General features: G+C 41.4%; 3 protein-coding genes across 4 annotated transcripts; 1 reads left to right on the plus strand and 2 right to left on the minus strand.

The window, feature by feature from the left end:
* Positions 1–1,019: 1,019 nt before the first annotated feature.
* LOC106093239 (xylosyltransferase oxt) lies at positions 1,020–17,789 on the minus strand. 2 transcript variants are annotated; one of them, XR_009397601.1, is made up of 4 exons: positions 16,643–17,789; positions 13,224–13,390; positions 1,726–4,309; positions 1,020–1,645 (listed from the first exon to the last, which is right to left on the minus strand). XR_009397601.1 is itself a non-coding variant. In XM_013260264.2 (3 exons), the coding sequence occupies exons 1-3, from the start codon at positions 17,421–17,423 to the stop codon at positions 2,492–2,494; spliced, it is 2,766 nt and encodes a 921-aa protein (XP_013115718.2). In that variant the 5' UTR covers positions 17,424–17,789; the 3' UTR covers positions 1,020–2,491. The 2 variants fall into 2 exon arrangements, 1 of the variants encoding a protein (XP_013115718.2); XM_013260264.2 differs by having other exon boundaries at positions 1,020–4,309.
* Positions 17,790–19,201: 1,412 nt separating this feature from the next.
* Positions 19,202–20,436, plus strand: LOC106093238 (protein FAM98B). The gene is made up of 2 exons (XM_013260263.2): positions 19,202–20,145; positions 20,218–20,436. Exons 1-2 carry the CDS (start codon positions 19,844–19,846, stop codon positions 20,372–20,374), a joined length of 459 nt encoding a protein of 152 aa, XP_013115717.1. The 5' UTR covers positions 19,202–19,843; the 3' UTR covers positions 20,375–20,436.
* Positions 20,437–20,565: 129 nt separating this feature from the next.
* Positions 20,566–22,632, minus strand: LOC106093237 (elongator complex protein 5). The gene is made up of 3 exons (XM_013260262.2): positions 22,478–22,632; positions 21,808–22,414; positions 20,566–20,725 (listed from the first exon to the last, which is right to left on the minus strand). The coding sequence occupies exons 1-3, from the start codon at positions 22,524–22,526 to the stop codon at positions 20,632–20,634; spliced, it is 750 nt and encodes a 249-aa protein (XP_013115716.1). The 5' UTR covers positions 22,527–22,632; the 3' UTR covers positions 20,566–20,631.
* Between the last annotated feature and the right edge of the window lie 848 nt (positions 22,633–23,480).

Here is a 23,480-nt window from a genome sequence, read left to right on the forward strand (position 1 = left end):
TCCAACATTTTTTACCAATTTCGTGATTTTGTGGTACCATAAGGTGGCATACAAAATTTCGCTTAAATCGGTGCATGCATCTCCGAGAACTGGCTTTTTTTTAAATTGGGGTATGGGGGAGAGTCCGCCTCCCCTTCGGATATCAAAAAATGTAGTACCCTATTTTCACAAACTCTACCATCTGTGAAAATTTCACTCAAAATCGGTTCAGCCGTTTTTGATTCTAGACGGAACAGACAGACAAACAAACAGAGCGCCACAATTTAATTTTTATATAATATTGGGTTGACCAAAAAGTAATTGCGGATTTTTCATATAGTCGGCGTTGACAAATTTTTTCACAGCTTGTGACTCTGTAATTGCATTCTTTCTTCTGTCAGTTATCAGCTGCTACTTTTAGCTTGCTTTAGAAAAAAAGTGTAAAAAAAGTATATTTGATTAAAGTTCATTCTAAGTTTTATTAAAAATGCATTTACTTTCTTTTAAAAAATCCGCAATTACTTTTTGGGCAACCCAATAGATAATATAGGTATCACCTGTGGAGAATATAGGCGACGTATGAACCACGAGCTGTATAACGACGATAGCATAGTTACACGCCTCATAATACAACGGCTGCTTTGGCTAGGTCATGTTGTCAGAATGGATGAAGAAGCTCCAGCAAAGAAGCCTTTCGAAGGCATACACGATGGTACACGCAAACCGGGAAGACCAAAAGTCCGGCTGCCAGGTTGTTCGTACCGGATTGACCCGACGGATTCCTTTATCGGCAAGGGCTGGCGCCTCATAGTACAACACTGCTACAACAACCAAAAGCCCAATGGAAAGATCAAGTGGTGGGAAACACTGGTGTCAGAGATTTTAGAAGAAGATCGAGGCGCCTGGAACGCTATTCTACTATCATAGCCAATTAAAATAAAGTATATGTAGGATAGGTATTACCTGTAGTCATTTTAATAATTTATTAACGAAAATATACATGAGTGTACAATTTGTTTTTGTTTTTTATTAGATGATACTAATAGCAGCTTAATTCAATACGTATGAAGATATCTAGAAGAAGATTTAGACAAATGTGTGTGTGTGTGTGTGTGTTTTTTTATAATATTATATACTCCTATGCCATTTAACTAAATTGCTTATTTACAAAATTTGGTTTTTATTTTCTTTATCTAGTAAAAGTAATACCTTAGTAAAAGACAAACAAAATGATAAAAAATTAAAAAAAAAATACTATTGGGTTTCCCAAAAAGTAATTGCGGATTTTTCATATAGTCGGCGTTGACAAATTTTTTCACAGCTTGTGACTCTGTAATTGCATTCTTTCTTCTGTCAGTTATCAGCTGTTACTTTTAGCTTGCTTTAGAAAAAAAAACGTGTAAAAAAAGTATATTTGATTAAAGTTCATTCTAAGTTTTATTACAAATGCATTTACTTTCTTTTAAAAAATCCGCACATACTTTTTGGGCAACCCAATATTTTATGTAATTTTGAGCTTCTTCGTTTTGTTATTTCGATTTTTTTTAGGTAGATTGTAGGAGATAAAATGCTTCTATGAGAAACCAGCTAAAATGGTTTTAGTTTGTAGAAAAAATGCTTGTCCTGTGAAAAAAGAAATCGTCTAGGGTGTTTATGAATAAAATCCCTTAAAAAAAAGTTAATAATGATAACTTTCGATTGGTTAATAAACAAAAAACATATTAAATAATATTTTAAAATACGTACGTAGATATGCATGAAATGCATGTTCTGCATTATATTATTCCTATAAAATGGACAATAAGAAGAATATCACAAATTTTTATATGAATAAATGGCTGAACATATGACACAGTAGAGTAATGAAGTTTTAAGTAAACAATTATCTGGGAAAACGGGAAATGTTACATGGCATTATACATGGTATGGACTGGATAAATGTGTATTCAAAAATCAAATGATAAAATGTTTTGTTTTTTTTTTTTTACTTATTTACTAGATATTGCTCATAAAAATCTCAAAAAACAAAAAATTGTGCTTACAAAATGCTATCATTTATACAAATATGAAAAATAACAACAAAATTTTAACAAGTCATTCTTAATATTATTGTGGTATATATGTAAAAAGAAAAAAAAAAATCGTGTGTAACCCTTCATTGATTTGTCCGTCCATTCATACTTCGCTTTAAAATTTTCCATAATAGCGGCTAGCTAGTGTTTAATTTGTAAAATTGTAAAAATATTGCGTATATATTTTGGTTTTTGTTACAAACAGAGAGAGAGAGAGAGAGAGAGGGAGAGAGAGACCTCCGAGAGGAAGAAAACAAAAATAAATAAAAACCATTGCCACTTGGCTAGGGGCTTGAAAAGGTGAAAGCTCAAAAACAAATTATTTAGTTGGATATTTTATATAAATACTAAATATTTTTGGTTTGTTGTTTCTTAAAAAAAAAATAAAAATAAATTCTTGCATGTGAAATCCTTCGAAATATTCAACAACTAACTTCTTTTCATCTGGCATTTAAACTCCTTAGCTTATAGACATCACTTTTAGGATCTGGCGCCAGCGTGCTCCATGACGTTTCACTGCACAGGGGCAGCATGGTCAGCGAGGCAGTGAACAGCTTGGTGGCTTCTGTGTTAACAGCACATGTTTCCCTTAAATGGTGAAATTTCCCCGTCAAATCATCCACCCACTGATGCAGTTGTTCTCCGGTGCGCAAAGCATTTCTCATGGCTAAATTCTTTAGCTGCAATGATTCCTCATGGCCTGGCAAATATTGTAGCCATTCTTCGGGCAAAGAGAAATCCTCGGGCAGAGTTAAACCATCGCCGGCATTTATTAGACGAGCCTTCTCCAGCTGTATGGGCTGATGATTGAAAATTGCCAATGGTGTAACCAAGAATTTTGTTTGAGCATAAATGGCAGAGCGTCCTATTAGTTTGGCCGTCCATATTCCCCCACACAAGGGTTGCTTTAAAATTGCCTTGGAGTAGTTGATATTATCGCTTTGTGAGTCCTCAATGTGCAGCTCGTTAAAGTCCTGCAAACGGCCCATGGGGTCTATCCACAGCAAAGTCAAGTTGTAAGAATGCGAAGTATCCTTGGGTGATGGCGAAGTCGCACCCACAAACGTAAATGTTAATACCAAATCTGAATGGGGCCCCAGAAACTTTTGATAGTTTCTCGAAATCTGTTCTTTTTGATCATAATCGCTGGAAACTTCGAAATTTTTAAGTCTTTTTGCAAATTTGGAGGTCTTGGCAAATTTGGCAAACTGCATGGGGCGTACACGTGTCTCCAATTCATAGGTCTGATTGGAGCTTTTGTCTCTACACTGATATCTTATCAAATAACCTTTGTACTGGTCATTGTGCAGGTAATGACTGAGTTCCAAAATCTTAATGTCCCCTATGTTCCAGTGCTTTGTCAGCCGCCTTACCACACTCTCAGCAATGGTTAATGTTACATCATCTGCTTGGGATCGTTTATCTTCGGCATTGTAAAAACTCTGCCAATAAGCCTGCAAATTTGGCATATCAGTGGGATAGGGTCCATGCAGCCACTCCTCCAATTTTAAAATAATGCCTTGATTAATAATGGGCTCAAATTTGCGAGCAAAGAACAACATTTTGCTTTCAGTGTTCTGTAAGCGGGACCAGTCTTCGGGTTTGAAGTCATTGGGACTACAGCCACACCAATCCACCACGTGTTTGTATTGGCACTTACAGCCCAGCTTGCGCTTCCAGTTGGTCACATGTAAATTATTATCCACATAAGTGTTGCAAAACTTTGAGTTTCTCAATACAGTATGGAAAAACGATTCAGCCGGCAGTAATGTGTGTCGAAATATCACCAAAAGTCCTTTCAGCAATTCCTGAGTGTCCTTATTTTCTATAACATATTTAACAAAAGGTCTGGAGAGTCCTACCCAGTCCGAGCCACCATCTATTTGTATGCCATTGGGTAGCTTACGATCTCCAATACGCCACATATGTGTGTCACATTCCACAAAGGTTTTGTCCAGTCCCTGTTTCTGTATAAATCGTTGCGTTTCTCGTCCATGGCCTTTGACGAAATTGCGATTACGATTGGCTAGCAGAAATCGTTCTAATTTTTCTAGCTTCTTAACAGGAAAATCACTTTCACTCAAATTAATAACAAAGTCCCATTGATATGATGACTTCAGTAGATCATTCATAGATTGCAGTAGCATGGTGAGCAGAGATGCACCTCCCCAAATAGTCGAAAATCGTGTACGTGCCAAACGGATGTTTGCGAATTTTGGCTCTAACTCCAAAAGTTTGCGATATAAATAGTCTTGGCGCTAAAACAAATTCATAGAAGTAGAACATTTCAATAAAAGTAGGGTTTTAAAGAAAAACTAGTAAAAACGGCATTAAGTTCGGCCGGCCCGCCGAACTTTGGAATATTTGGGTCGGATAGCGACCCAAATATTTACAGTTTAAAATTTCAGTGAAATCGGATAAAAAATAAAGCTTTTATTCGCTTCAGACCCTTTATCGGGATATCGGTCTGTATGGCAGCTATATCTAAATATAGTCCGATCCGAACCATATTTGGAACGGGTGTTGAGAGAACTAAGACTACTCACTGTATCAAATTTCAGCGAAATCGGTTAAAAAATAGAGTTTTTATGGGCTTAAGACCCTTTATCGGCAGATCTGTCTATATTGCAGCTATATCTAAATATAGTCCGATCTGAACCACATTTAAGCCCTATGTTAGGATGCGTAAAACTACCAATGTTTCAAATTTCAGCGCTTTCGGTTAAAAAATAAAGCTTATATGGGCTTTAGAACCCTATCTGGAGATCAGTAGGGTATGAGCCTTAAGCTACTCACTGTTTCCAATTTCAGCGAAATCGGGTAATAAATAAAGCTTTTATGGGCTTCAGACTTTTTATCGCCAGATCGGTCTATATGACAGCTATATCTAAATATAGTCTGATCTGAAGTATATTTGGGTTCTATGTTAGGAGGCGTAAAACTACTTACTGTTTCAAATTTCAGCGAAATCGGTTAAAAAATAAAGCTTTTATGGGCTTCAGTCCCTTAATCGGGAGATCGGTCTATATGGCAGCAATATCTAAATATAGTCGGATCTGAACCATATTTGGGTCCTACGTTAAGAGGCGTAAAACTACTCAAAATAAAGCTTTTATGGGCTTTAGACCCTTTATCTGAAGATCGATCAATATAGCAGCTATACCTAAATATAGACCGATTTGATCCATATTTAGGTCAGATATCAGGAGCCTTAAGCTACTCACTGTTTCCAATTTCAGCGAAATCGGGTAATAAATAAAGCTTTTATGGGCTTCAGACCCTTTATCGGCAGATCGGCATATATGGCACCTAAAACTCTTAAATTTCAGCGAAATCGGATCAAAAATTAGGCATTTCTGGGCATTAGACCCTTTATCGGAAAATCGGTCTATATAGCACCTATATCCGAATTGGCCCGGTCAAGAACTTAACCAGCGTGCATCAAAAAGACGTATCTGTGCCAAATTTCAGCTCAATATCTTAATTTTTGAAGGCTGTAGACACACAGGAACATCGTTAAATCGTCTTAGAATTTTACGACGATCCGTAATATATACACTTTGTAGGGTCGGAAATTGATATTTCCATGTGTTGCAAACGGAATGACTAAATGAATATACCCCCTATCCTACGGTGGTGGGTATAAAAACGAGTCGATCTGTATGTAAATATAGTTTCCACATAAAGTGATCTTCATAAGCATAGAAAGGCCTAAGCAAGAGTTTTATCCCCCATGAATTCATTAACCTTGGTTTTATTTGTCTGTTGTTGTTGTTGTAGCAGTTTATTGTGTACTATCTTTCGTCTGCTTGATTCTGTTGAGTGTCAAGACCCAGGAACTCCGCGACTAAGATGGGGTGCGTCCACAGGGATCTGGGTCTGAGTCGAGTGGGTCTGGCCGGGCAGTTAAACAGGTGACGTGTATCGTGCGGTCCCTGGTTACAGTCAGGACATACATCTTGCACGTCGGCATCAATCCTAGCTCTGTGGGAATTGAGGCGGCTGCATCTGCCGGAACGTAATTGAGCCAGAATCACTCTGGTTTGCCGGGGGAGGTCGATTTCTTCGGGTGCAATGGGTGGCGGTCGTTCTCCAAGGACTACATTCACCCGGTAGCCAGTTAACGCGTCTGCTACCGTGTCTGCATGAATGTTGTTCAGACCCGCTTGATATGCCGCTTGATCTAGAGGTTCTCTCTTGTAGCGCTGGACCTCACGCTCTAGATCATGTAGATCTACCTTAAGGCTTCTGGGCGGTGGGTATCTATCCACAAGATGATGATTTGGATGATTTCTGCGATAACAGCCCAAAAGGTATTGCTTAGACAGCATGTAGTTATGTCTTCGCACTGGTAGGATCTTTGTCTCCTGGTGGAGGTGGTCCACATGAGAACTAAGGAGGCAGCCCGTCGCAGTTCGGAGGGCGGCATTCTGACAGATCTGAATATTATTCCACTGCGTGTCACAAAGCTGACGTGACCACACTGGCGCTGCATAACTTACCACAGACCGGCCAATTGCTTTATACGTGGTCAACAAGGTTTCTTTGTCTGCACCCCAAGTGCTGCCAGCGAGTGACTTGAGGACCTTGTTTCTACTTTTGACTTTATTGCAGATTGCTGTGGCATGTGGGGAGAAAGTGTAGGAGCTGTCAAATGTGACGCCAAGTATTTTGGGACAATTGATGGTCGGAATCAATTCTCCATCGACATCACAGTCAGCTCAGAATTCACCTCACGCGTATTTGTAGTGAACAGTGTGGCTGAAGATTTGGTGGCGGATATCTTCAGATTTCTTGCAGCGAAATATGAGGCAAGCTCGTTGAGGTAGACGTTCAACCTATCGCAGATGTCATCAATGGGTGGGGGGCCTGATGCCAAGATCGTACAGTCGTCCGCATATGATACGATCTCTATGCCGTCTGGAGGAGGTGGGATGGAGGATAGGTAGAGGTTAAACAGAGCCGGAGATATCACCCCGCCTTGGGGAACTCCCTGTTTCACTCTACGGTGTTTTGACTTCTTATCCCTAAATTCCACAAATGACTGGCGGCCACACAGATAATTCGTGACCCAACGTTTAAGGCCTGGCTGGAGGGACGTGTTGGCGATGTCCTCAAATAATTTGGCATGGCTGACCGTGTCGAATGCCTTCGATAGGTCCAATGCCACGAGGACCGTCCTATCACATGGCCTGGGTTGATTGAAGCCACGGCAAATGTGTGTGGTGATGGCATGCAAAGCTGTTGTTGTGCTGTGCAGTCTCCGAAATCCGTGTTGATGCTCGGCGAATGGAAATTCTCCTACGAGGCTCGGGAGGAGTAGTGCCTCAAGCGTCTTAGCCACTGGTGAGAGAAGGGAGATCGGTCTGTACGACTCCCCCAAACTCGGGTCTTTACCAGGCTTCAGTAGCGGGATCACTCTGCCCATTTTCCAGACATCGGGAACTATAAGAGTGTTCAATGACAGGTTAAGGACAGTGGTAAGGTACTCAACTCCAGGTAAATCCAGATTCTTCAGCATCAATGTAGAGATTCCGTCGGGGCCCAACGCCTTGGAAGATTTGGCGCCACGGATGACATTCGTAACTTCGCCCACGGTAAATTGTGATGGCTGTTCATCGGCTCGGAGACCACGAATACGGCGAATGGCTCTCCTCCTTGCCCTGTCTCTCTCGGGATGCACGATAAATTGACGCTTGAACAACCTGGCGCATCTCTTCGGATCAGTCACGGTTAACTCGCCAAAAGTGACTGAGGTCCTGTCGTCCCGTCTACCGGGGTTCGAGAGAGACTTAACAGTGGCCCACAATTTGCCTGCACCGGTGCCTAAGTTACATTGCTCCAAGTGTTCCAGCCACAAATTCCGCTTATGTTCGTTGACTACCCTGTTTATTTCCAGATTCAGCTCGCTGATTCTGGGGTTAGCGGGGTCCATAGCACGAATCCCATCACGCTCGTCTGCGAGTACCACTGCTTGCGCCGGGAAATTGGGTCGCACTTGCGGTATTCGACCGGCTGGTATAAAGCGAGCGGCTGCTGCGTTGATGATGTCTCGGAATTTCCTCTCGGCTACAAGCACATCAGAGGGGGGTGGCAGTTCATTGAAGCGGCGATTGGTATACTCTCTGAAGCCAGTCCAATTGGCCTTCTTGTAGTTGATGAACGTTCGGCGCTCAGAGGTTATGAAGTCGGGTGGTCGGTCGATGGTGAGGATTATGGGGAGGTGGTCTGACCCCAAAGAGATGACGGCTTGCCAGGATACGTCACTCAGGAGATCAGGGGATGCGATTGAGATGTCTGGCGAGCTGCTGCACCTCCTCGTAATCCTAGTGGGGGCATCCTCATTCACCGTGCAATACGTGGAGCTATCTATCTGCTCTGCCAAAGCTATGCCACGCTGGTCGTTGCCTAGGGGAGAATGCCATGACGAGTGATGTGCATTGAAATCCCCCAGAACCAGACGACCATGGCCAGATAGCAACCCACTTATGTCGGGGCTGTATGCCTGGCCATTAATCGGGGCACAGCTGCCAACCGGCGGTATATACACGTTGTATATCTCTATCTCGGCAGTACCAGACTTGACTGCTACCCCCATACATTCCATGTATGGGTCACTAGCGTCAAGCGCAAGCGAGATAGGTCTATACTGCATGGAATGGTGTATAACGAAGGCCAATCCCCCACCTCCATTCCTTGAGCGATCCTTACGTAGCACATTGTAGCCGTGACAACTGTGCAAGCTGCAGGTGTTAGTCAGCTTTGTCTCCTGGATCGCTGCGACCGATATGCTCTTCCGACTCATAAAATCTACAATCTCATCAATCTTGCCTCGCAGTCCATTGCAGTTTAACTGCAGGAACGATACATTTCCCGACACTGGCCTGGCAATAGTAGGGCTAGGGTGCTGTCTTTGCGTAAATTGCCGTACGGGAGAGGTCGGGGGGGTCACATAGTCCGACGACGAGGACGCCGAAGGCGACGACGGCGACGCTTGTGACCCACTGCTGGCTATGTTCGCACAGCACCTAGCGACATAGCCAGTATGACTATACTCCCGTAGCGAAGTTAGGCCAGAGCAAGAACGGAAATGTACCCACTCCAAGCACCTGTTACACCTCACCGACACTGACCGATGATGAAGGCGGTTCTGGCAAACGGAACAGAACCAGGGTCCGGGGTTCTTTTCAATCCCGGCACGGACCAAAAGCATACGGAGAAGGCACTCCGGGATGTGCCTCTCCCATGACGAAAAAAGACGAACACGTACACTGAGGCGGCAGCCCTTGCCGATGAGGATTCCATCGGGTCAATCCGGTACGTACAACCGGCTGCCATGGGATTTATTTGTCTGTACATTGATATTGCTTCTATATAAATCGATCTCCCGATTTTTACTTCTCATTTTCGTTTGAAATATAGGTGACGGGAAATTATCGATACTATCGATACAATCGATATTTGTTTTAAAACTATGGAAAATATCGAATGTTAAGATTGTCGATAGTTTGCCAGCTCTACTCTAGAGGCTCAGAAGTCAAGATCCGAGATAGGTTATGAACCGATTTCGACCATACTTGGAATAGTTGTTGGGAATCAAAGCAAAAGAGACATCATTTACAAATTCAACCAAATCGGATAAGAATTTCGCCTTCTATAGGCTCAAGAACTAAAATCGTGAGATCGGTTTATATGGCAGCTATTACAGGTTATGGACCGATTTGGACCATAGGCTATAGGCCCCATGCCACTATGGACATACACTCAAGCCAGTAATCGGCTTGTTGTGCGCTCTAAATACTATTGGGTTGCCCAACAAGTAATTGCGGATTTTTCATATAGTCGGCGTTGAAAAATTTTTTCACAGCTTGTGACTCTGTAATTGCATTCTTACTTCTGTCAGTTATCAGCTGTTACTTTTAGCTTGCTTTAGAAAAAAAGTGTAAAAAAGTATATTTGATTAAAGTTCATCCTAAGTTTTATTAAAAATGCATTTACTTTCTTTTAAAAAATCTGCAATTACTTTTTGGGCAACCCAATAGATTAGGAATTCCGTGGTACATGCAAAATCCTTAATTGTTTTCCATGCCACGTCCCTAAGTTGGTTCATGTCTGGTATTGTGTCCCCAGCTAAGTGCCGGTATCTGTTAGAAGCGAAAGCTGGGAAATTTTCTAACGTCTCATCATCTTCCCTGCATGCCCTACACATGCTATCTCTTGCCGCACCGGTTTTACATAAATGAGTCCTGCATAGTCCCATGTGTCCCGTTATGATACCGAGAGCTATACTGACCTCCTTCTTACTTCCCTACAGCAATAGCCTCGTCTTCTCACAATCTGGATCTCCCCATAGGATTTTCGTCTTTCTACCGACCGTTTCGCTATTCCACAGGAAACGTGATAGCTGTAAACACCACACAGGCAGGAACATTGAGGTCCTATCTGTGCGGTGTTCATTGCTGTCACGAGAAGCTGAGTTGCGAGCTACCGAGCGTCTACAAATTGCGGGTAGTGGAATGCTCCATTCGGAGTAGCTGCAACGGCAGTAGCGGACAATCATCGGTATCGAGCGGAGAGTCTCAGTGAGAGGCTCTTGCACAAATACTGAGTGCCTATAATGCTCCATATGTAAAGGAGAATTATTGGCGCCTTTAAATAACTAATGGCCAACCTGTTACCGCAGCGATTGGTCCTTTGGACCGAAACGAGCTTACTCACCTACAAGAGCTTGACGAGGATCGCCACCTCCACATGAAAATGTGGCTAAGACAACACAACAATAACAACTCGGATTGGGTCGATACGAAAGGCTTCGGGTTAACAATTTTATTGACTGCAGTTCTCTGGCCTTCACTGCCAAATCGTATGCTTTCTCATTCCCAGTTACTCCGCTATGGCCCAAACGATGCGGCTCGTGCCATCCTCATAGAAGGCGTTAATCTCCTTCTTACACTCCAACACTATTCGTGAGCTTACCGTCCTGGTTGTTATTGCCCCTATGGCCTGTTTACTGTCCGTAATGATACCGTTAACACCAAAACACCTCACGTTAACACCAAAACACCTCACGCATTCCATGACCGCCAGGATCTTCGCCTGCAGGACCGTATTATGGTCAGGCATTCTAAAACAGATCTCAGTCCCTGGATTCTCAATGTAGACCGCTTAGGTTCTCTCTCAGGATCGCTCCGTGTAACATGATCTTCTAGATGGCAATACTAGGGTTCCATCAATCCAAGACTGTGCCGCTGGCAGCAAGGCCTTGCACTCGACCTCAAGTATCTTCTTAGGTATTCGATCGGAAACCTCTTCCATTCCTTCCAGGTTTGCTATCGTCGCCTCGATTATACCGTTATGGTATAGCCTCAATAAGCTGCCTCACACTTAATCTGTATGTCTATGGAAGGGATATCTAGAATAGTCTCCATTGCCCTAGTAAGAGTGGTCCTCATCGTTCCGCCTATGCCAAGACAACAAGTTCTATGAACCTGTTGTAGAATCCTAGCGTTGAACTTTTCCTCCATCGCAATCCACCAAACTACTGACGCGTTTGTTAGTATTGGTCTAATCCTCCGTTCCTGTAGAGCCAGTGGACTGTCCTAGGAATCAAGCCTCATTTAGAGCCTACGGCCTGTCACGTTCGTGAATGTGACACTTCCCATTCCCCGGATAACTATGAGCACCACACAGGCAGGAAATTTGAGCTCCGATCTGTGTGGTGTTCATTGTTATCACGAGAAGCTTAGTTGTGAGCTTCCGGGCGCGTCCACAGGTTGCGGAAAGTGGAACGGAGTAGCTGCAATTGCAGTCACGGACAATCAGCGGTATGGAGCGGAGAGTTTCAGTGAGAGGCCGAATGGCGCCGGCTCTTGTATGAATACTAAGTGCCTATAATGCCCGATATGACAAGGCCCGTTGTTGGCGCCTTTAAATGACCAACGACCATGATGTTTCCGCGGCGATCGGCACGAGCTTACTCACCCATAGGCGCTAGATGAGGATCGCCACCTCCACTTATAGCCATGTGGCTACGACAACAACAACAACAATAACTCTTCCAATTCAGTTTTTTTTTTGTCCAAGTTCACACCTAAGTATTTGACCTTGCCAGATATCGAAATCGTTTTACTGAGGAAACGTGGTGCGTCAAATTGGCCCACCTTCGTCTTCCTCATGAACAGGCATATTTCAATCTTCTCGGGGTAAGCATTGAGACCCCTGGGTCTGGCCCAGTCATATACCATATGCAAGACCCTTTCGGCCCTTCTGCAAAGTTGGTTCGGATCCTTACCCCTTAAAAGTATTATTTGAACCATACTTGGGATAGTTGTGGGAAGTCTAAACAAAAGACCTCATTCAAAGTTTTGCCAAATCGTATAATAATTGCGCATTCTAGAGGCTCCAGAAGTCAAGATCCGCGTTCGGTTTATATGGCAGCTATACGAAATTATTGGCCGATTTTGACCATACTTAGCACAATCGTTGGAAGTTATATCGAAACATCTCATTCAAAATTTAATCGGATACGAATTTAAGCGTCTAAATGCTCAAGAAGTCAAGATCCAAAATCGGCTACCGAAACATGGACCGATATGGCCTCTTTACAATGCAAACCGACCTACACAAATAGGAATCATTTGTGCAAAATTTCAAGCGCCTAGCTTTACTTCTTCGAAAGTAAGCGTGCTCCCCACAGAAAGCTAGACAGAGGAACGGACATAGCTATATCGACTTAAAATGTCATGGCGATCAAGAATATTTATACTAAATGGGGTCTAAGACCAATATTTCGATGTGTTACAAATGGAATGGTGACGTTAGTATATCCCCATCCTATAGTGGAGGGTATATAAACTTATTTGAGGTTAGACCATAGTTGGAATCTATAAAGGGCCTCATTGAAAAACTTTGCTATACAAAAACACTACCCCAAACAAATCTTGCTGTGACAGTTCTATTAACATACAAGTTCGGTTACAGTACAATTCTACGTGCAAGTCACTCCTAGATCCAAAAGATGCCAAATTCCCTTATTTAATATTTAGCTTTACAATTTTAATCATATGATGTTTATCTCTTCTAACTGAACAAATTAAGTGAAGGACAAACAAGTTTAAATTGTTATGGCATAATTAGAGAATCTCAATCTCAGAACATTGTTCATATACTTACCTCATCTACATGAATGTAGTAGACATGTTTTGTGGAATACAGAGCTTTCAATAAGCGATGCACTTGTCGCAAAGCACGACCGTTTAAAGTAAATAAAAATGCAATTCGGATGTCATCATTTGTTGTGTTCGGTCTAACACCAATCTCAGCAACTTGGGCAGAAAATTCTATAACATACAAATAGGAAATATACAATAAGAGGTCATTGGGAGTATATGTAATGCATTAAAAAAGATTTTTAGAGCAACAAGTACAAGCGTGCTAAGTTCGACCGGGCCGAATCTTATAAACCCTTCACCATGAATCATATTTGTCAAGCTCTTTGTCCGGTGTCTCTTAATAGACAAACAAAGGATATTGGATAAGAAATGCTATTGTATGTTTAAGACCACAGTAGAAGTTATTGTGAAGTAAAATCGGGAGATCGGTTTATATGGGAGCTATTTCAGGTTATGGACCGATCTAGACCATATTTCATATAGTTTTTGAAAGTCAAACAAAACACGCCATGTAAAAATTCAGCTTAATCGGATAATAACTGCGCCTTCTAGAGGCTCACCGCATCTGCGGTGCATAGCTACCGGATGAAAGTGAAGAAATCGACCTTCCCCGGCAAACCGGAATAGTTCGGGCTCAAATACGATTCGACAGATGCAGCCGTTCTAACTCTTACAGAGCAAGGATTTATGCCCGGCGCGGAATAGCTGTGACCACCACACAGGCCGGAACATTGAGGTCCGATCTGTGTGGTGTTCATTGCTGTCACGAGAAGCTTAGCTACGAGCTAACGGGCGCGACCACAGTTTGCGGAAAGAGAAATGCTCCATGCGGAGTAGCTGCAACGGCAGTCGCGGACAATCAGTGGTATCGAGGGGAGGGTCTCAGTGAGAGGACAAGTGGCACCGGCTCTTGCACAAAATACTGAGTGCCTATGATGCTCCATATGACAAGTCGGGTTATTGGCGCTTTATAATAACCAATAGTCACCCTGTTGCGGCGGCGATCAGTCCTATGGACCGGAACGAACTTGCTCACCTACAGGAGCTTGAGGAGTATCGTCAACTCTACATGAAAATGTGGCTACAACAACAACAAGGATTAATGCCAACGTGAAACATGTGTGTCCCGATTGTGACCTGGGACCACACGTCACCTGTTTAACTGTCCAGCCAGACCCTCCAAGGGGGACTATTTAGCTGAAAAGTATACAATAGCTCTTCACCACAGTCTGAAGTGGAATATTAAAGCTACCCAGGGATCGTGTTGTTTTGAGATTTCCTTAGAATTTGATTTCCTGGGTGCGCCACAACATGGGATAAAAAGCTGATAGACTTAGTGATGTGGAGTAGGATGGGGATGGTAGGAGGGTAGGCAGGGAGATGCTAAGCCTGCCGTAATGAAACAGACAAAAGATAGAACACAACACAACAACAACAAGAGCAGCAACAAACGATAGGATTGACCCGATGGAGTCCTTCATCGGCGAGGGCTACCACCTTAATGTACAACACATTGCTACAACAAAAACCACAACTAATAACCACACAGTTAATTCACAATCTAACGTTTTAGGACCGTTTACAGAATCCGCACTGGTACTCCGGACGGGATCAAGCAGCGTATCCGTCGGATAAAAATGGCATTCATGGGGTTATGAGAACGGATGCGTAGAACAGCTAGCGTATGAATGAAGTTCTTAAAGAGCACCCGCCGCTCAAAGCACCTGCAGAAGTAAACATCTTCCAAAAAACCAGAGCAGTTCAACTAATGTTGCATGTAGTGCTCTGTTGTGACTTCCAACAACTGTGCTAAATATGGTCCAAAATCGGTCTATAACCTGATATAGCTCCCATATAAACCGATCGCCCGATTTGATTTCTTGAGCCCTTAACTTGATATAGCTCAAAACAATTGCCCGATATAAATCATATAAATCAATCGCCCGATTTGATTTCTTGAGCCCCTGGAAACCGCAATTTTTGTCCGATTTGGTGTTCTGTTATGACTTTCAAAAACTATCCCAAGTACAGTTCAAATCGATCTATATTTGATATAGCTCCCATATAAACCGATCTCCCGATTGGTTTCTTGAGCCCCTGGAAGCTGCAATTTTTAACCGACTTGGCTGAAACTTTGCATGTGTTGTTCCGTTATGACTTTCAACAACTGTGACAAATACGATCCGAATCGGTCTATAAGCTGATATAGCTCCCATAAAAACCGATCTCCCGATGTGTCTTCTTGAGCTCTTACATGTCGCAATTGGCTGACATTTTGCATGTGGTGTTCTGCTATGACTTCCAACAACTGTGCCAAATATGAAACATATCAGTCTATAATCCTATATAACTCCCATGTAAACCGGTCTCTCAAGTATCCTTGTTCGGTTCCTAGAAGCTTTAATTTTTGCTGATTTGATAGATGTTTGGTATGTACAATAGAATAAAATTATGCCCTTCATCAAATTTATTTTGTATAAATTTTTAGCAGAATCCATGGTGGGGGGTCCGAAGCTTCGGCCCGCTTTTACTTTTTAGATTTTGCTGTGCTTAACAAAAACGAGACTATAAATAAATCAATTTACCCTAATTGTTGGAATTGCTATAAGAATTAGCCCGCATAAGCACTAATTGCATAAACAAACATCACATGCCAACTGACATTATACCCACTTTCGGTTTAATTAGAACACAGTCGGCAAAAGTAATGTGTAAAATTAGCTTTTCGGAAAAAGATTGAATAACCAGGAATGCATTATTAATTCGAAACTTCTGAAGACATTGACTAAAGTCGGCACGAATAAAATGTTCTTTTTGTGCTTATCAAGCGAAAAGATAAAACTTTTATTGTTTGTCTCCCAGTATTAGAGAATAGATAAGCCCATAGACAAATATCCAGTCAGATAAGTACTACTACTTAATTTCCCATGAACATTCAACTAAGGCACAACGGACACTTTTCTCATATCAATGAGTGCAGTCCGATTAAAGTTAAAGCTTTATGATAAGGGGCCCCCTTTTTTATGCCGAGTCCGAAGGGTGTGCCGCATAGCGTCATCACTTGGTAGAAAAGTTTTAACATAGTAGAATACCTCACAAATGTTGCCAGCATATGTAAAGGGATAACCCCCGCTGAATATTTCTGATGCCGGGATTTGAACCCAGGCGTGCGGCGTCATAAGGGGCCATGCTACAGTATACTGTAGATATTTCGCAAACTAAAAATAATTTTAATTTGATGCTGAGATCAAAATTGATTGAAGTAAAATCTATATGGTCATGTACGGGACACCATTAACACATTGCTTTTAAGTTGTCGTTATAGTGCCATTTAAAAACAAGCACACACACACACACACTCACACACACAAATGATGAAGAATGCTTTGAATATTTAGGCACATAGCTTCTACAACTTACTTGCAATTCCTGTCTCAAACACATTCATGGCAAAGTAACCGCCACAAATCTCATGCGAATCTCCCGAACATTTCATATTGCATGTGGAGTCAGGTAATTTGGACGATTCTGGCGGCAGATCAGCGCCACAAAAACACTCGGACCCATATTGTACGCCGGCATAGGGGAATCCAGATTGCAGGCAAAGCTGTATACATTTATCCGGCTTGTTGGTTGTTTTAAAATTAATAAAATATCCGGATAACAAACGGAATTTCTTTTCGTCTCGGAAACAACCCAATGGATTGTTAGCTGTATGGTTACTTGGGCAATAGCTGGGTAATAGGGCCGGATAGAATTTGCCCGATTGTATGGAGCAAGCAATTCCAGCGATATGTTGTCGGCAGTCTTTTGTTTTCGCTCGTTGCAGCGCTGATATGGCATCTTTAGATATGATATCGCATGACGGTGTAAAGCCTAATTGTTGCTTTGAAATTAATGGGGATGGCGGGGGAGACTCGTTGTAGTCTGCATTATTTGTTGACGAAGAGGCTGCATGTTGCCTTTTGTTTGCAATTATTGGAGGTTGTGCATCCTCATCGTCCGTACTGTCGGCATCATGCGACTTTTGTCGGATTTCAGACACGGACGAATGACCCAAGAATGCTGTATCAGCACTAGTGCCATTGGTTAAATTTAAAGATTTATAAGCCAAGAATATTTGTATGCCGAAGATGACAAATCCCAGCAGGCAAAATAGCTTATAACGACATACAAGGCGCCACACAAGACTCTCCTTCATTGTTTTTGTTTTCTTTAATAGTATCACGCGCACAGTTGTTTACTGCTGCCGGAGTGGTAGTGGCCAACTATATTTTTCTTATTATATACAATGAATGTTGTGGAATTCCAAATTATCATGACAATTGCTGATGATGATTGTAGTAAATGCAGTTTTTATGCAGGGTACAAGCAACAATTAGGACAATCCGAACGGGCGAGGGTTATGTTTGTTGATGTTTGGGCGGAAGTTTTCGGATGTATATTTTTTTAAAGCCAATGCTTTGTTAATTGCACCGCTGCCATCATTCCCGTTTCCTTTAATTTGTTTTTTTCATAACAATTTTGGTTAGATCTTAATAATTCAATGCAAAACCCCTAAATGTTGGATCTTTACTGGTGTAGCAGGGTTGCCGAGCAGTAAGTTTCTTGGGTGAAATGGGAATTTCGCACGCATAGACTATCTGCAAAATTGATAACGGAAGCAATGGGTTGTTTGCACACAAAGATTAGTTATACAATTAAAAAGAAATTTGTACAAAAAGGAACCACATGAACGACCCAGGATTCACTAATAGAAGATTAGGTCACTTGCGAAAACATAAAGGGGATAGGCCCTAATGAACATCATTAGGGATGTCAAATCTGCCGATTGAAAATGTCATTAAAGGGTTTTTATCATGACATATTTACCAGGTAGTGTACCGTAAACAGCTGAGTACAATTTTTTCTCGCGAAGTGCACTATTTGTCAACCAGTTTTGGTTGTGTGTGTGTATTATACCTAAAAACCATAACTCACACAACAACGAAAATCACGCGAACTAGTAACATACTCAAAATCAGAGTTGCACTAATCACTGATTTTGACAGATAGTGCACTCAATATTTTGTTGTTGGGCAACTGCCCATACCTGTAAATTAATATATCTTGGTTGGTATTCTGTTCTGCTTTCGGAATAGTCGCTGAAATTTTTAATTGTTCCGCGAGAGAAATTTGACAGCAATCAAATGTTTTTGTTTCCATACCAAAACACTTTTTTTATTGTTTTCTTCATTAAATTTATTTTATGGCGAATAAATGAAGAAAAGCGAACCATTGAAACCAATATAACATACAAAAACGATGCCCGCAATGTTTTCAAGTGTTGCCACTTTGAATTTTTTTTATCATTTTCCTCACTATAAGCAGAGTACTACTTTTCCGTATATTTGACAGCATTCCGCTAGAAAAGCTGAACAAAATACTCAGCTAAATAGAAGAAAACGTAAATAATGAATTAATGTAAAATGAGAACATGTTGACAACCTCAATGCCAATTACTGTCAAAAATTTAAAAAATTGTATGTCGGCTGATCGTTTGGCTTAACCTTATTCAGTAAATTCTGTTAACGACCTGGACCACTAACTTTTTTTTCTTTTTGTCAATCAGTTCGTTCGCAAATTCATTGACAACAGCTGATTTTATAGAGGGAAAACACCTGTTTTCATTGAGTTGGCGAACGAATTGAGTGACAAAAAGGAAAAAAAAATATTAGCGGTCTAGGCAGTAAATCTTGTCATATAGCGCACGAACTTTATTTTTTCTATGAGAAACCCACCCTTGATATGTTCTTGTTTTACAAATGGGAATCTCTTTTTTAAAACGGCGACTTAATAAATTGTGTTTTCTATGACCTATCGTTCAATTCTGTTGCACGAAAAATATTGAAAGAAAGAGGAGACTGCAAGAAAAATGTCAAGATTTTTCTATTCAGCAGGGTAATCTGTTTTTAGTTATTAAATACTTCAACAAAATATCTTAATTTACCTATATATATTTACTGCAAATTTTCTCCACCAACACAATCTTGCCATCACATTATACAAGGATTAATGTTGTTGTTGTATCAGTGTGTTGTACACTGATTAATTGCGCCTAATTGCTACTTTTAAGTCATGGCGAAACATTTAAAGGCGGTCTCATTTTGATCGGCGTTTTGCCAACACACACAAAGAAATTTGTGTGCGTGTGTGCCTACGTGTGCGTGCATGAGCAGAGAATATGCGAGAAAGAAGACGAAAACAAAGAGAGTACAAACAAAAATCTGTCATCTTAATACCATCAAACCTGGCCTGCTGTTAACCGCCTTGGGCTCTCGTCGACTGATTTTATAAAGGGAAAACAGATGATCGAGCTTTTAAACCCGAATTTAAAGAGCAGTGTAAACGGGGTTTGACACCGGCTCGGCTATGTTCTCTAATTCCAATTTTTTAATTATTCTGCAACTGTAAATGACCCACAAAATCGAATAAATTATCCAAGCTAATTATCGATAAATCTTTTTATTTTGAATGTGTGAGAGATATCGATAAACAGCTGTTCTCTTAAGTCCAAGTGACCAATCATTAAAAAAAGACAAGATATTAAACAAATACTAGAAAGCGAAACATTATTGTGAAATGGTTGATCCGAATCGTAAAATCAATCGTTTAACCGATAGAGATATTGAATTCTTGGAAGAATGCGAACGTGAGTTTAGCATGCGTTACACTAATGAGGATGCTGAGTTTATGGAGCATTGCTCTAAGCCTTTGCCTGATCCCCCTATTGTGGACAATTGGACATTTGTAAGTGGTGGTGGTGGGTCTGGATTCCGAGATGGTGGAAGCGGCGAAAGTAGGGCTCGCAATCACCATAGAAGTTGGCGGCGTGGTCATGGTGAAGGTGGTGGCGGTGGCACAGGCCCTCATCGCAATTTTAGGTAGGTATTATATATCATAACGTCGTGTCCAAATAAAAGTTACACCCGAATAACGTTTTAAATTTGTTGTAGGCATAGAAGAGGAGGAGGACGTTTTCAAAATGGCTATGACAATAGAGACAGAGGTTCACATAGTGGTCATCGTGGTAGTCAACAGCAGCACGCTTATCATGCACCTATGAACGTAAGGCGTGATTATGGAAATTTTGTTGCCGCCTCAAAGGATTAGCTCACAATTTTTTGTAATAGCTGAAAATAGTGTTTTAATAAAGTTTTATATGTATACACCTAGTTTTGTTAATATAAGTTATTAAAAAGCATTTGTATAGGCTTTCTTTATTTGGCATGCATATACATGGTATCTATAGTAGCATTTGCAACAATTTATCCTGTAAAACCCCAAAAATAAAACATTTTGCATATTCTTAAAAATGTTTTTTATGTAAATCTAAGTAACGAGCTAACTTCAGGTATAATCTGAGCTATTTAAATATTCAAGTCTTCATCGGGATCTTCATCATCGAAGTCATCGGCGGCATCAGGAGTATAGATAATATTGCTTTCGATCGCTTCCATAGCCCTGTAATACATAACATGAGCAAATATTAATAACGAGATGAGACAAACAAAATTAAATTATAAAAATTATGAATAACTCATAACAGTAGTCTCCGTAGGGGATGGCTCTTGCTTAAATACTGAGTGCCGATGATACTCGACATGACAAGGCGAGTTATTAGAGGTTCTAAATAACCAATGGTCATGACGGAAAAAGCTTTCTCAGCTTGGAGCTTGACGAGGATCACTACATTCACATAAGGAAATTGTCTACAACAATAGCAAAAATTATGAATAACTCATAATAGTAGTCAATCTGAGATTCCGAATGGTTACGCCACTACTTCGTGACGAGATCGAGGAAAACTTCAAATAAAGTCAACGCAGTCCGAGTTAGGAGTAAAGCGATAAACGAGCAAGTGGAACCTGCATCATTTTTAATGCCTATCGTAACACAATTTCCTCTGTTAATATGATAGACTTCCTTATGTAATGGATTCCGAAACTCAGATGCAGATTGGATACCATATTTTACCCACTCAGGTGCTTATAAAAGGCACGACTGGGGATTACGCAAAAAACAAGGATAAGATATATCCCTCAAATCAGTGGCCCAACAATATGTTCTTGTTGTAGCCACATTTTCATGTGGAGGGCGATCCTCGTCAAGCCCCTGTAAGTGAGCAAGCTCGTTCCGGTCCAAAGGACCGAACGCCTCGGGAACAGGGTGGCTATTGGTTATTACAAGCGCCAATAACCCACCTTGTCATATCGAGCATCATAGGCACTCAGTATTTGTGCAAAAGCCGATGCCGCCCGGCCTCTAACTGAGACTCTCGGCTCAATACCGCTGATTGTCCGAGACTGCCGCTGCAGCTTCTCCGTATGGAGCATTCCACTTTACGCAAACTGTGAACGGGCCCGATAGCTCGCAGCTAAGCTTCTCGTGACAGCACTGAACTCATTGTTCCAGCCTGAGTGGTGCTCACAGCTACCCCGGGGCCTAACAAGTATAAAGCCTGGGCAAAAATCGCGGCGATATTTTACATATTGGAATTAGTTTTAGTTATAACTACATGGTGGTTTATCAGAAGTTTCACTTACTTTTCATAGGGCATTTTCATGGCATTCCTCGCCACCATTTCCTCTTCATCCAATTCGATTTTGAATGTACCTAGCTGCTCTCGGTTTTTATCATCACCTTCACCACCGTTATTTTGGCTAGCTATTGAATCGGTGCCCCTTTTTGCTTGGACCATAAACTCTGTTTTAGTTTTTGTATATGCATATCGATTATTTGTAACACCACCACCAGGTTTTCTTGTTAAAATCGTCAATTCCTTCTCATTTTGCAGATGCATAACAATATCCGCCATGTATTCGCAAGCAGCTATTAAAAAACCTGCATGATCGCAGGCCAAGTGGTTGGGGGATATCCAGAGAAAAGATCTCTTAATACATTCGCTCTTTTTCAATTTATTTAGGCCATTGAGTATTTCTGCTGGCTTTTGATAGACCAATAAATCCGATAGGTTTGGTAAGACAACATTGTATCTCTTGGTTTCAGTCAATTTAGTACCATTATTATTTTCACAAGTTAATTTTTCAAATGGCTCATCAGGTGCCAACATTGTTATTGACTCATCTTCCCCTTGTTCCCTAAGTATTTTTGTAAGAAATTTCTCTGATATTTTCTCTTGACCTAATTCATCTGTGAAAGATAATGAATGAAACTTTACATTGTTACTTCATGCAAAACTGCTATCCTACTTACCCAGAATAACAACTAGTCGTTGCGGTGTCACTATCAAATTTGATAACATATTGAAAGTTGGCGAATAGAATCGAAAATCATAAATAAAAAGTTGATGTTTCGAATGCAAGAGAATTGCAGCACGTTTGTGGCGGAATGCTTTGTTTACCAGAAATCAGCTGCACTGCAGGGTTGCCAAGTACTTGTTTACATAAAGCAGCTAAAGTTGAATAAATCGAACAGCAATAAAATCGAAATACAATGAAAATTTTAAAGAAAGGTTAGTTTGGAGGAGCATGACGCTTATATTTGTGTATTAGCATCCGCCTTAAGCTGAGTATTCTGTTCAGTTTTTCGCCGGCGAAACGTTGGCTGAAAATCTTTACCGACAGTAAAATTGTCATAAGAGTAATAACAACCAGGACGGTAAGGTCACGAACAGTCTTGCAGTGTAAGAAGGAGATTAACGCCTCAGAGGATGACAAAATCCGCATCAATCCCATGGCAGCCGGTTGTATGTACCAGATTGACCCGATGAATTCCTTCATCGGCAAGGGCTGCCGCCTCAGTGTACCACACACTGCTACTACTACAACAACAACAACAAAATCCGCATCGTTTCGATGCCGGGCCATAACGAAGTAAGGGGAAATGAAAGAGCAGACGATTTGGCGGTGAAGGCAAGAGGACTACCGTCAATAAACTTGGTTAACCCGAAGCCTTTCGAGTCGACGCAGTCCGAGTTAAGGGAATGACCGACGAATGCGCATGCAACATTGTGGAACAGCGAAACGATCGGTAGGACGGCGAAAATCCTATGGGGGATCCAGATGGTGAGAAGACGAGGCTATTACTGAAAGGAAGTAAGAAGGAGGTCAGTATAACTATTAGTATCATAACGGGTCACATAGGACTTCGAGCTCACTTATGTAAAATCGGTGCGGCAAATGATAGCATGTGTAGCGCATGCGGGGAAGATGAGACGTTGGAGCATTTCCTTTGTCATTGCCCGGCTATCGCGTCT

Source organism: Stomoxys calcitrans, chromosome 1 (genome assembly GCF_963082655.1).
Source record: "Stomoxys calcitrans chromosome 1, idStoCalc2.1, whole genome shotgun sequence".
NCBI lineage: Eukaryota > Metazoa > Arthropoda > Insecta > Diptera > Muscidae > Stomoxys > Stomoxys calcitrans.

What these genes read in the sequence shown, in the direction of transcription:
- LOC106093239 (XM_013260264.2), bottom strand. Translation starts at nt 17,423, where the DNA reads ATGAAGGAGAGTCTTGTGTGGCGCCTTGTATGTCGTTATAAGCTATTT. An exon ending in GTTTGAGACAGGAATTGCAA is followed by an intron (nt 13,391 to 16,642) that starts GTAAGTTGTAGA and finishes TGTATGTTATAG; the next exon opens with AATTTTCTGCCCAAGTTGCT. An exon ending in ACTACATTCATGTAGATGAG is followed by an intron (nt 4,310 to 13,223) that starts GTAAGTATATGA and finishes AATTTGTTTTAG; the next exon opens with CGCCAAGACTATTTATATCG.
- LOC106093238 (XM_013260263.2), top strand. Translation starts at nt 19,844, where the DNA reads ATGGTTGATCCGAATCGTAAAATCAATCGTTTAACCGATAGAGATATT. An exon ending in GGCCCTCATCGCAATTTTAG is followed by an intron (nt 20,146 to 20,217) that starts GTAGGTATTATA and finishes AATTTGTTGTAG; the next exon opens with GCATAGAAGAGGAGGAGGAC.
- LOC106093237 (XM_013260262.2), bottom strand. Translation starts at nt 22,526, where the DNA reads ATGTTATCAAATTTGATAGTGACACCGCAACGACTAGTTGTTATTCTG. An exon ending in ACGACTAGTTGTTATTCTGG is followed by an intron (nt 22,415 to 22,477) that starts GTAAGTAGGATA and finishes TATCTTTCACAG; the next exon opens with ATGAATTAGGTCAAGAGAAA. An exon ending in ATGAAAATGCCCTATGAAAA is followed by an intron (nt 20,726 to 21,807) that starts GTAAGTGAAACT and finishes TATGTATTACAG; the next exon opens with GGCTATGGAAGCGATCGAAA.